Source organism: Haliaeetus leucocephalus, unplaced genomic scaffold (assembly GCF_000737465.1).
Source record: "Haliaeetus leucocephalus isolate CR32 unplaced genomic scaffold, Haliaeetus_leucocephalus-4.0 Scaffold164, whole genome shotgun sequence".
NCBI classification, from domain to species: domain Eukaryota; kingdom Metazoa; phylum Chordata; class Aves; order Accipitriformes; family Accipitridae; genus Haliaeetus; species Haliaeetus leucocephalus.
The window spans coordinates 1,107,501-1,119,478 of record NW_010972600.1 but is presented as its reverse complement, the minus strand read 5'-3'; the positions used below and the strand labels follow the sequence as shown (position 1 = coordinate 1,119,478).

The 11,978-nt window shown below is 58.5% G+C and overlaps 2 protein-coding genes across 3 annotated transcripts in view; one reads left to right on the top strand and one right to left on the bottom strand.

The window, feature by feature from the left end:
- Positions 1-9,192, top strand: part of THOP1 (thimet oligopeptidase 1) — a 9,530-nt gene extending 338 nt beyond the window's left edge. The window contains exons 2-13 of one of the 2 annotated variants that reach the window (XM_010563185.1): positions 511-714; positions 2,096-2,244; positions 2,740-2,847; positions 3,591-3,693; positions 3,850-4,010; positions 4,177-4,312; positions 4,415-4,781; positions 5,035-5,236; positions 5,344-5,530; positions 6,026-6,154; positions 6,467-6,603; positions 6,738-9,192. In XM_010563185.1, coding sequence (XP_010561487.1) covers positions 511-714; positions 2,096-2,244; positions 2,740-2,847; positions 3,591-3,693; positions 3,850-4,010; positions 4,177-4,312; positions 4,415-4,781; positions 5,035-5,236; positions 5,344-5,530; positions 6,026-6,154; positions 6,467-6,603; positions 6,738-6,896 — 2,042 coding nt within the window. In that variant the 3' untranslated portion in view covers positions 6,897-9,192. Of the gene's footprint in view, positions 1-510; positions 715-2,095; positions 2,245-2,739; positions 2,848-3,590; positions 3,694-3,849; positions 4,011-4,176; positions 4,782-5,034; positions 5,237-5,343; positions 5,531-6,025; positions 6,155-6,466; positions 6,604-6,737 lie in introns of both variants that reach the window. The other variant, XM_010563184.1, reaches the window with a different exon arrangement.
- LOC104829176 (inactive serine/threonine-protein kinase PLK5-like) lies at positions 8,505-11,489 on the bottom strand. The gene is made up of 9 exons (XM_010563286.1): positions 11,391-11,489; positions 10,878-11,051; positions 10,555-10,671; positions 10,339-10,468; positions 10,178-10,265; positions 10,016-10,111; positions 9,748-9,946; positions 9,563-9,667; positions 8,505-8,714 (listed from the first exon to the last, which is right to left on the bottom strand). The coding sequence occupies exons 1-9, from the start codon at positions 11,487-11,489 to the stop codon at positions 8,505-8,507; spliced, it is 1,218 nt and encodes a 405-aa protein (XP_010561588.1).
- Positions 11,490-11,978: the final 489 nt, after the last annotated feature.

Below are 11,978 nucleotides of genomic sequence, written 5' to 3'. Positions count from 1 at the left end.
GGGGAGGGACAAAATGAGGGCAAGGGGGAGGGACTGGCCTGGAGCGGCTTGGGAAGGGGGAGATGGAGGAGAGAGGGGTGGGGGAAGGAGGAGGGAGCCGGGGGCAGCCCCCCCGCAAGGGCAGCCGTGGTCTCCTGTTGTCCCCCGCTGTCACCTCTCTGCCCCACAGCTCCTGCCCCGGGTAGGGGACAGCCTTGTTCCCCGGGCTGTGACAGCCGCCCCCTCCTCCCGTGGGCAGAGGCACTTGCCAAGGGAGCGAGCGGGGAGGGAGTCAGGTTTCTGTGAAAGGCTTGTCATGACTGAGAGGGTAAACAGTGCCCGGAAAATAATCCGGCTGCTGATTGCCGCCAGCGCCCTGGTGCCTTGGGAGCCCGGTTGCCTGTCAGCGTGGTTTGTTTGCTGGGCCTCTCCTTTAAGTGCTTTTATCGAGCTTTAGCTATGCAGCTGAATTTTCTTTCCAGGCTGTGTAAGACTGTATCTCACAGAGGGTTTCCTCCCCACGTCCCCCAGGTAACGTTGTTGATAGCCAGTCCCCCAGGCTGGTGGCAAATCAGCTAAGATGGGACCTGACTGCCGAACAGATAGAAAACATGGCTGCAGAGCTCACGGAGAGGACCAAGCTTGTGTATGACCGGGTGGGCGCCCAGGAGCAGGGTGAGGTGTCCTATGAAAACACTCTCAAGGCACTGGCAGATGTGGAAGTGGAATATACGGGTACGTACACCGAGAGGGAGTTCTGGCTTTCTGGAGATCAACATGTTGTTACTAACACTTTTTTGGTGTTTTTTTTTGCTCTGTACTGTCGTCTTTTTTCTTCCCTTGGCTTCCTCAGCAGTATGTTGGGGGTTTTTTTCCAGTTGATGTTTATACAGCTAGATATAAATACAAAGAATAGTTTATATTTGGAACGGAAGAGCGAGTCTAACTCAAGGATGGCACTTTGGCAGCAGCATGGTCTGCGGGAGGAGTAGCCAGGTTTTCAAGGTTGTCTCCTGCTTTTATGTGTCAAGGTGCATTAGTGGAAACAAATTGTGCATTGGCAGAAGTGGTTTGGATGATCTAAGAAATCTTCAACTCTTTTCTAACTTTTTCCCTAAGGCAGCGGATAAATGTCTCTCCGTGTGCCTTGTTTAAATACTGCTATAATTTTAGGGATTATGTGTAAAGTAACGTGACATGATGGCGTCGTGCTGGCAAATGGTGCAGCCTTCGATATATCTCTGGCTCATTATTTACAGCAGTAGAGTGCCAAAGTCACGCAGCCCCCCTTCTGCCCCACGGCGTCTGTTAGCTGTCCTGACGGCTGCTGTTGCGAGGTGTCACGTCTGTATGAAGCAGAAGCCAGCCTGCAAGCTTCTTTCTTCTCTCTGATTTCTTTTTCCTAAAATAAGAGGAAAAGTCCTTACTAAGCAGGGGTAATGTTAACTTCAGCAGAACTGTCAGCACTTTCCCTGGGCAACAGAGAGTAGCTGCCTGCTCACCTTCTGCTGGGTGGAGAGTTCTCATGCCTGGAGGGCAGTGCCTTCCCACTGGAGTTGTATTATTTGAGGTTTTGCAGAGATGGTGGCAAGGAATGTTCTCCCTGTTTTCACTTCTAAAACGGAAGTGTGTCCGGACAGAGCACACCTGGGATGTGGTGACTTTTGAGGAGCGCCTGCAGTAAAGGTGTGCCACTTTTAGCCTGGTCCTCTAAGGAAAGGAGTCATGCAACGATGCTGCCCGTGTGTCTGACAGCATAGAATTCCTGTGATTCTTGAAACTGTTGATACCAGCTATAGCTGGGGCAAAGGCGTTGGGATCTCACTTTGCTGAGAACGATGGATTATAGTGGGAAATCAGTGGACAGGTGCTCATCAGCGAGGAATGGGTGAACAGGCACTGTGGGTGACTGAGCGCTGCTCAGAGAGGACAGCTCTGGGTTTGTCTGACGGCAGCAGCTTGCCTTGCTCTTCCTTTGTGTGGGCGGGCAGGTCAGGCTCCAGGGCTGTCAAACTGGCTCCCGATTAACACAGGCTCTCCGTGTACACTCCCACTCACAAGAAGTTCTGGACATGAAGCCATTGCCTTCGCCGTAATCCCTCTTCTGTCTTTCCAGTTCGACGGAACATGCTGGACTTCCCCCAGCATGTCTCTCCATGCAAAGACATCCGTGCGGCGAGCACCGAGGCTGATAAGAAGCTCTCAGAGTTTGACGTGGAGATGAGCATGAGGCAGGATGTGTACCAGAGGATTGTCTGGCTCCAGGTGTGTGCTTGGGAGGATGCTTTGTCAGTGATACACCTGAGCAGGGCACTGAAACCTCCTAGAATTACAAATCCTTTTCCTTGTCCCAGAACTTAGAAGTGAATGATATTGAGTCAGGTCTGGAACTGAATCACTGTGTGATCATGGCAGAATGGTCCAGCTGTTAGTGAGAACTGGGGAGCTGGGGGTTTGAGGGCTCTGCCCCCTCCCAGGGCCTCGATTACCCCTTTGGTAAAATCGTGTTAGTAAACCTAGCCTGCCTCACCTGGGGAAGGGGCTGGGTTGTGCCCTGAAAAGTGCTGTAATACAGCATAAAGGTGAGATGTTTAAAGCAATCAGGTAAGAACTAATACACCAAACCAAAGCCTTCTTGTGGGGTGTTTCCATCTACTTCTGGGTCACTGGTATTACAATAACCCACAGCTCCTCCCAGGAACCAACTTCCTGCAACACCTGGTCCTGCAGTTCCCTGTGCTCATGTGTTTTGTTTTACAGGAGAAAGCAGAGAGCGCTTCACTGAAGCCTGAAGCGAAGAGATATCTAGAGAGGCTGATCAAATTAGGTAAAAGAAACGGTCTCCATCTCCCTGAGGAAACGCAGGAGGTGAGATCACAGACGTTAAAGTAAGCACACGTAGAGTAGGCTTTGTGGGACTAACGGGACAGTGTAGCGTTAGAGCAGAGGACTGAGGCTCAGACTCTTGATTCTTGCCCCCAATTCCTGTGACTTTGGGTGTACTGGGTAATGTTTCCGTGCCCCTCTTTTTCCTTTCCATTGAAGGGGGTGACATTTACAAAATGGGATCGACACTGGGAGTAGAGGGGCTCCTGAGAAGCTGAAATTCCAGATTGTGCTCTGCAGGTCAGGAGTAGAAGTAGCACCCAGTCCCCACACGCGAAGGGGCAGTTAGGGAAGGTGCCCCCCTGGAGCTGGGGTAGGGGAGAGCGGACTGAGGGGTACTGAGCTGCTCAGGGTCTCCCTCTCATATCCTGGGCCAGTGGCTCAGTGAAGGAGCTGGAAGCTGCGTTAAAAGTAGAAGAGAAGGTGAAATGAAATAAGGGTAGAGGAGGCTGTTGCTTAAACACCTGCAGCTCCTGAGCTGGCAGGAGGTGGCTGGGACCTTGCTGAGGTGGCTGCTTTCCTACCAGGTGTGATCAAAGGGAGCCTGTTCTAGGCTGAGAGCTCAGTGCCTGCATGCAATTAATTCTGCAGCGTTGCATTTGAATAAAAGCCAAGTGCAGACTGCTGGGCAATTCGGCAGGCAGGCTGCTGGCTGGAGACGGGCAATAGCGCTGTTTGACTTCTCCCTTTGGACTGATTTTTCTCTCTTCATCTGTATTTTAAAGAAAATCAAAGCTATTAAGAAAAAGTTGAGTGTCCTTTGCATAGACTTCAACAAGAACCTCAACGAAGACACCACCTACTTGCCCTTCTCGAAGGAGGAACTAGGTATGGAGCACTTGGGTGTATTTCTCTGCTGGTGTGGCCCTGAGTGCCTGGATTCCTCTGGCCAGCGTGCAAGACCCTATTCCTGTGCTCAGTCCCAGAGCTGGTATTTCTGGAGAGGCCTGGGCTCTCCATCAGTCCTGTCTGCTCTTTTCTCAGGGGGACTCCCTGAGGACTTCCTGAACTCCCTGGAGAAGACAGAGGATGGCAAGCTGAAAGTCACCTTGAAATACCCGCACTACTTCCCGCTCCTGAAGAAGTGCTACGTGCCCGAAACGAGGAGGAAGGTGGAGGAAATGTTCAACTCCAGGTGCAAAGAGGTAGGTGGGCCTTGCTGCTTGCCAGCAGGGCCAGACAGGATGCCAGGTCAGGTCCAGACACTGAAGGGGTCTTGTCTGAGATTTGTGTTTCTTTCCACTCTGGGGCTCATCCTTCCTTTCTTGCCTGCTTATCCCACTTCACTCTTTGTCTGACTCTACCTTGCAGGAGAATTGCTTGATCCTCAAGGAGCTGGTGGACTTGCGGGCTCAGAAAGCCAGTCTGCTGGGCTTCAACACACATGCAGACTTTGTCCTGGAGATGAACATGGCTAAAAGCAGCAAGACAGTGGCTACGTTCCTGGGTGTGGCACTTGGCTGTGGAGGGGCAGAGCAGGGGCGTGTGCTGGGCTGGGTGTGCTGCTCTCAGCCCTGGGCACTAACCCTGCCTGCCTTGATTTTCCTAGATGAGCTGGCCCAGAAGCTGAAACCCCTCGGGGAGAAGGAACGGGCTGTGATCCTGGACCTGAAAAAGAAAGAATGCGAGAAGCGTGGCCTGGAGTTTGACAACCGCATCAATGCCTGGGACATGCGCTATTACATGAACCAGGTGGAGGAGACCAAGTACAGCGTGGACCAGAATCTGCTGAAGGAGTACTTCCCCATGCAGGTGGTCACTGCAGGCCTGCTGGCCATTTACCAGGAGCTGCTGGGGCTCACCTTCCATCTGGAAGAGAAGGCTCCGGTCTGGCATGAGGATGTCCAGCTCTACACAGTGAAGGACACCTCCTCCGGGGAGACCATCGGCAAATTCTATCTGGACCTGTACCCACGGTGAGGCCTTGGGCAAGGTGAAGCGCGGGAGGAGGGCTAGGGCAGCAGGACTAGAGCCTGCCATGCGCCCGGGAAAGAGGAGGGGCCGTCCTGCTCCCAGGCGCGTGGCTGTGCGGAGGGAGTGGTGTGTACTCAGGCAGGACTGTCCCAGAAGCAGGGGGTCACCGGGGGCTTCTGCTCTGAGCAGGACTGCAGTGGCTCGTGGCTGGCTGTGGGGGAGGATCCATGTAACAGTCTCCTCTTCCTGACCTAGGGAAGGGAAGTACGGACACGCAGCCTGCTTTGGCCTGCAGCCAGGCTGCCTCTTGCCGGACTCCAGCCGGCAGATCTCAGTGGCTGCCATGGTGGCCAATTTCACCAAGCCCACGCCAGATGCACCTTCCCTGCTGCAGCATGATGAAGTGGAGACGTACTTCCATGAATTCGGGCATGTCATGCACCAGCTGTGCTCTCAGGTGAGGCCTCGCTGGGCTGGCAAAGGGTTGGTTTGTTAACCTTCTCCCTGTCGTGCTCCCCTGTAGGGTTGAATGACACCCCACTCTGAGCTTGCCATGTCTCCTAGGCGGAGTTTGCCATGTTCAGTGGGACACACGTGGAGCGGGACTTTGTCGAGGCACCATCGCAGATGCTAGAGAACTGGGTGTGGGAGAAGGAGCCGCTGCTGCGCATGTCCAGGCACTACAAAACTGGAAGCCCCATCCCTGATGAGCTGCTGGAGAAGCTCATTAAATCTCGGCAGGCAAACACAGGTGGGTCCCTGCGGAGGGATGTAAGAGCCAGCGAAGAGGGGCAGGACGGGAGCGAGGGTCCGTGTGCTGTCCCCAGCAAGGGCAGAGCCTCGCCGTGGTGTCCCCTGTGTGTGGGGAGGGGAAGGGGACCCTTAGTGACCTGGCGAGGTAGAGGAAGGGCTTTGCCTTGCTCCCTGTGGTGACCGAGGGGATGGGGGAGAAGGAACCACATCTGCCTGCCATTCGTCTGGGAAGAGCGAGGGTGGTGTGACAAGACGTGCAGCAGGCTGGTTGGTGGCACAGTGAGAAGAGGTGCCAGGGGAGGCAGGGATTTATCCGCAGGCAGGGGATGCGGCTTAGGCCTGAGTGGGTGCTGCTCAACTGGACTGGTCTGGGGAAGTGGGTCAGAAACTGGGTGTGGGGAGAACTGTGTGAGCCTGCCCTGCTGTGCCCCAGCCTTGGAGACGCTCCTGCCTGCAGGCAGGAGCTCAGTTTGCCTCCTCCTTCTGGGAACAGGGCTCTTCAACTTGCGCCAGATTGTCCTGGCCAAGGTGGACCAGGCACTGCACACCCAGACGAAGGCCGACCCTGTGGAGGTGTTTGCCCGGCTGTGTGAAGAGGTGCTGGGCGTGCCTGCTACCCCAGGTACCCAGGGGGTTGGGGGTCCTGCTCTCGCTGTCTCTCTGGGCCTGGCCTGCAAGCTTGGCTCAGCAGGTTCTTTTCAGGGCTGGGGCTTCACACTGGCTCAATGGGGACAGTTTCTGCTGGCTCCAGGAAAAGCAGGGCTGAAACCATACAAAAATAACTGGAAAGTTCTTCCCTGTTTCGCCTGGGATGGTGAACAAGCTGACCCAGTACCTGCTCTGACACATTTATAGCACAGAGGGGTTTTTCCGTGCTGTGAGTGGTTCTAGCAGCCTTTCCCGTTAACGCCCCTTCCCTTCCTTTGCGGCAAAGGTACAAACATGCCCGCTACGTTTGGCCACTTGGCTGGAGGCTACGATGCCCAGTATTACGGCTACCTCTGGAGCGAAGTGTACTCCATGGATATGTTCCACACACGCTTCAAGCAGGAGGGGATCATGAACTGTAAGGTAGGGAGGACGTCTGGCACCGCCGGGCTCTCGGCATGTGGCAGGGGCTGCCTCCCCTGCCAAAGGTGGTAGGAGATGGCAGCGTCAGTGGGAGGGTGAGTGTCCTACACATACCTCCGTCTCTCTCCTCGCAGGTGGGCATGGATTACAGAAATTGCATCCTGCATCCTGGCGGTTCCCTGGATGCTTCCGACATGTTGAGGAAGTTCCTGGGCCGCGAGCCCAAGCAGGACGCCTTCCTGGCCAGCAAAGGACTGAAGGTGGAGAACAACTCGCTGCCTTCGGCCTGCTGAGAAACTGCTCCAGCCCATTTTGAGTAAAGCCAGCTCCTTTGTCTACGCACCAGTCCTCTCAGGCCAAGCAATACCCGGTACTCCTGTCACCAAACGCATCCTGGGCCAGCCCCTGCCTGGAGCTGTTCCTCCAGGATCCTGCTCCGAGCTCACCCAGGGCTTTCAGGAGCTGGGTTCAGCCCTGGTCCAGGGCTCTGCGGTGACAGCTCTGCAGAGGGAGTTGAATTGCCTTTGTCACCCCCTCCGAGGGGGTTGGGGCTTTTGGTAGCCCACACAAATTGGCTGAACTTTGAACCTGATTGCTGCACAAGGGTGAGTTTCGGCCTCATTTATAGCTGGGGAGGAGGGTGAGAGGAGTTACCAAACTTGAATCATTGTTTTAAAATCCCTTCTTTTTAAGAAATGAGACTTCCCACTGGGCTTGTCTTGTTTTGTGCCCTGGGGCAGACTTACTGTTCAGAACACGAAACAAGCAGCCTGAGAAGCTTCGTTGGAAGTCGTGCTCTCCCATCTTTGGGCAGCTGGTGGCTGTGGAATAAAGATGGGGAGATCCCAGAGCTTAAAAACCATTGCATTTACTGGAACGTCCTGCCCTGAGCCCCTCAGATGTTCCTGCTGGGGCAGCAGGCCTGGGAGGGGGATAGAAAGGGCTGGTACAGCTCTTCCCAGAACAGGGGATCTGGGGAGCGTGGCCTGGCCCCCGTGCGCTGCCAGACGTCCTCGGGAGGTTGTACTTTCTCCCAGGCTGTATCGGAACTGCTGGGATGCTGTGCCCAGGGCCATCTTAGGGCAGCCAATGCCTTCTGGGCTCCGGTCATAGCAGCAGAGGGTGTGTTGTTATTGCTGTCACCTCTAAGCCAGGGTGGGACAGGGGAGGGCTGTGGAAAAAAAAAAAGCCAACAACAAGTGGACAGCTTCAAACAACACGGATACCGGGGATAAAAATATCAAGTGGGCTTTGTGCCAGGCCTTGAGCGGCTGGGCTTTGGGTGCGGCGCCGAGCTGGGGGATGGCAGCCAGCCCTTTGACCAGCCTTGGGAGCAGCCGGGCTGTGCCACCTGCCCCCCCCAGCTGTTCCCCTGTCCCCAAGAACCCTAAAACTGGTGCCCGCATGGCGTGGGGTGGCATGGCACGGCGTGCCTCCCTCTGCTCGCCTCTGCGGTGCCGTTCCTCCCGGTGCTGCCATCCCCGAGCAGGCTGGAGTACAGCTCTGCTGATGCGTGCAGGGCGGTGCATTGGAGCTGCTGGAGGAGAGCACTGACCCCATGGGCAAAGGCCGATTTCAGGTTTTGCTCACGTAGGAATCACGTGCAGGCTGGGAAAGGTTTTTAGCAGCGAGGGTGTGGGGCAGGTGGAAGGTAGGCCCCTTCCTTGGTAGTGGAGGGGAGCCGAGGACCTCAGAGGGGAGCTGCGAGCTCCCACCAGTGCGAGGGGTTTTGTGGTGACAGGATACTGAAGGCAGATCTCATTTTCTGGTGTCCCAGCCCACCTCCAGCCTCAGGTGCTTTGTGTGACGCCGTTTGATGGCTGCAGGATTGGTCCCTGCAGTTCTTCTGTGGTTTGAGCACACAGAGGGTGCTGTGCTCGCACCCACCGCCCTCGTCAGGGCTACGTGTGGGAGCTGCCATCCCTCCCCAGGGTCTCACGCTGTGGCTCCCTCCCCAGCTGGCCTGTTGCCTTTGCTTCTCCTCTTGTCTGGGCTGCATCACCGGAGCGGTTCTGGCTTCCTTCCCCACAGCCGCTGATGAGGGTGTTGGAAGAAAGCTCGCCCCAAGTGCAGACAAAGTCGTTGCCATCACCTCCCTCCCCCAGACACCCCTGGTGACACGGGAAGACCAGTGACACCCTCCCTTGCTGGTCCCCTCTTGTGCTGACATGTGGACAGGTCCGTAAGCAGCGAAGTGGCTCCTTAGTGTTAGCTGGGGCCACATTGAGCATCTTGTCTTTGTCCCCACCCTCTGTTTTAGGCATAGGCAAGTGTCTGTGTTTCAGGTGCCGGCTGCGCAGGGCCGGGCGCTCTCGAGTTGATGCTGTGGTGTTTTAAGTGTCATGTTTTACTGAGCTTTCAGCATTTTCTTTCAGACCTCTCCTCTCAAGGGAGAGAACTGAAGCTCAACAGGGAAACCGCGCACTTTCCTCCCTCCTTCCCAGGCCACAAATAACTCTGTTCCTCCCTCCAGTAACCCCTGCTGCTGGCAGTGCGGTGAGAGGTGCTGCTGGAGGCTGCGGCCAGGCAGAGCAGGGGGACCTGATGCCTCTCCAAGCACTGCTGTTCCCTGTGCATGGGTGATCCCCAGGAGCAATGCTGGGAACTGGGCTCCTTGGAGCTGCACCTTCTCCCTCCCCAGCTCCTCGTCCCCATCCCGTCCCAGGCTGGTGGGGAAGAGAGGTCCCTTTGGGGTTTGGTTGGTTTTTGTTTTTTTCTGTTAACCTTTTCTAAGGGCGAACTGGTGTGTGTGTGCCGTTCGTAATGGTCACGTCCCATCCTGCTTGTTTCAATGACTGGATTTTAGACGGTTCCTAGCGCTAATAAAGGTTTTCCTAAGCGGATGTTTGCATGGCTCAGGTCCTGCCGAGGAAGCTTCTCTTTTGCAGGGGGAAGGTGGCTGTCCTTCGGGATGGCAGGGTGGTGAGTCCCGGCGCTCCTGGCACGGCCACCCCCTCACCAGCGCCGTGGCAGCCCCCCACAGCAGTCTGCACAGTGGGTCCTGTCCCACGAAGATGGGCACCGAGCGGCAGGCATGGGGTGGCAGCCTGTCCGGCGTGAAGCCCTGGGGAGCAAGAGGCAATGACACCCCCTTGTCCCCCCGCTGTGTCCGTGTGGGCTGTGTCCCCCGTGCCGGCCCCGCACCTGGGTGAAGAATCCATGGTCCAGCACGTCCCGCAGGCTGGGCCGTGCCGCGGGCTCGGGGGCCAGCAAGCGGGCGATGAGGGCCCGGGCGCGGGGTGAGAGGTGGGGGGGCAGCGGGTACCGAGCCGCTCGGATGCGCCAGTACAGCTCCTGCCGGTGAGCCGCCTCGAACGGGGGGCTGCCTGTCAGTGCCGTGTACCTGGGGGGGTCTGGCTGCTCAGTAGGACTGGGAGCACCCCCCCCACCTGCCCTCCAGGTCCCTGCTTACATGGCGCAGCCCAGAGCCCAGACGTCTGAGGGCACCCCATGTCCCTTGCGGTCCAAAACCTCCGGGGCCAGGTAGCCGGGTGTTCCGCAGAGCGCCCTGGGGAGACAGGCACGGTGAGCCCCAGCCCAGCAGCCCTCCCGGCAGCACCGCAGCCCCACTCACCCCCAGCGCCGGCCAGCTGGTGCCTCCTGCCGTGCCAGCCCCAGATCCCCGATCTTCACCTGCATCTTCTCGGTCACCAAGAAGTTGCCTGCGGAGAGAGATGAGACCAAGCAGGACTGGTGCAGTTCACCCTCCCACCGCCCCGGCTCTGCCCCACGCACTCAGCTTGAGGTCCCGGTGGATGATGCCCTGTCCGTGGAGGTATCTCAGCCCTGAGATGATCTGCCGCAGGTAGTACCGCACCTCTGGCTCCGTCAGCCTTCCCCGGGCCCGCAGGATGTCGGCGAGGGACTGGGGACGGAGCGAGGTGCCAGCTTGGGGCCTGGCAAAGCCCTGGCATGGGGATGCTCCGTTTTGGGGTGCCGGTGCTCGCTCACCCGCCGGCTGCAGTACTCCAGCAGCAGGTAAATGTGGCTGCTGTCGGCGAAGTGCCCGTGGAGGCGGACGATGTGCCGGTGGCGCAGGCGGCCGTGCAGCTCCTGCTCCCGCTCCACCTGCATCGGCACAAGCCCAGCAGCCCCCCCCCCAGGGAACCCTCTGGATCTGGGGACCCACGGCATGCACCCTTGGGGAGACGGGGATGGGAACCCATCCAGCGACCCGGGAAGGAGGGAGAAGGGGCAAGGGCAGAGCTCTGAGGGGTCTCCGTGGGTATCACCCCCACCTCCCTGGGGACTTTCTGTGTGTCCCCCAGACTCACCCTCTCCCCGATGCCCACCGTGGTGAGCCGGACTCGTGGGATGACCTTTGCAGCGTAGACCCTGCCGCTGGCCACCTCCGTCAGCTGGTAGCAGCGCCCGAAGGTGCCCTGCGAAGATGATCCCGCAGGAGTGAGCAGCCCCCGGCACCCTGGGGCCAGCCGAGGGGTGAGAGGCTGCGGCAGAAGGGGGTCCCGGGTGTGGGGGTGCCCGGCTACATGCGCTTCACCGAGGGCCAAGGAGCCCAGGGGACGGACGTGGCTGGCACTGGCCCCAGGCACCTGCTCCGCTCTGGCTCGCTCCCAGCATCTCCCCGTTGCCTCAGTTTCCCCTTCCCCAGAGGGGATGTGGTGGGTCCCCCTCGGGATGGGACACCTCGGGGACCCCCTGCAGCCCTGTGGGGTGCGAGTGTGTGACACCACCAGGGTGCCCAGCAGGGAGGGGGTGCTGGCTGGGGTGAGGGTCTGTCTGGGGGTGCAGGGCCGGGGCCGGTGTGGGGGTGATGGGGGGTTTACCTCTCCCAGGAGCCGTCCCCGCTTGTAGAGCATCCCGCTGCCCGCGTCCTCGATGAACCATCCGGGGAGCTCGTCCCCTGCGCACCCCCGGGCCACCATCCTGCCCGCTCTGCTGTGCCCCGCGGTGGGGACACCCCAAGGGACACCCGCACCCCAGCACCGTAACTCCTTCAGCTCCGGGTTGGGTGTGCCCGGGTGGGGGGTGGCCGTGGGTGCTGAGTACGAGGAGGAGGCACCCAGCACCCTTGCCTCTACCAGCCCCTGACACCCCAAGCCCCCCCAGCAGCAGATCTCGCTGCATCTACCGATCGCTAAGCAGGGACCCCCAGTGGGACGAAGCCCCCCCTGCCCCAGCATCCCGGGGTAACCGGGAGGGTCCTGGATCAGGATGAGACCGACTGGGGGGGGGGGGTCCCATCTACACCTCTCCCCTCTGCAACTGGGGCTGGTGGGGTCCCCCTCGCCCGCCGGAGCTCCGGGCCCCGAAGGGTTAACGGGCGGCCGGGGAGGGCTGGGCGCACCTTTGGGGCTGGATATTAATAACGCAGCGGGGAGGGACGGAAGGCGAGCCCGGGGGGGGGAAGCCTC

Excerpts from the sequence above, each read along its gene's own strand:
- LOC104829176 (XM_010563286.1), bottom strand. The coding sequence starts at position 11,489 with ATGGTGGCCCGGGGGTGCGCAGGGGACGAGCTCCCCGGATGGTTCATC. Across the intron at positions 10,469-10,554 it reads TGGAGTACTGCAGCCGGCGG|TCCCTCGCCGACATCCTGCG; the intron begins GTGAGCGAGCAC and ends CTCCGTCCCCAG. Across the intron at positions 10,266-10,338 it reads CCACCGGGACCTCAAGCTGA|GCAACTTCTTGGTGACCGAG; the intron begins GTGCGTGGGGCA and ends CTCTCTCCGCAG.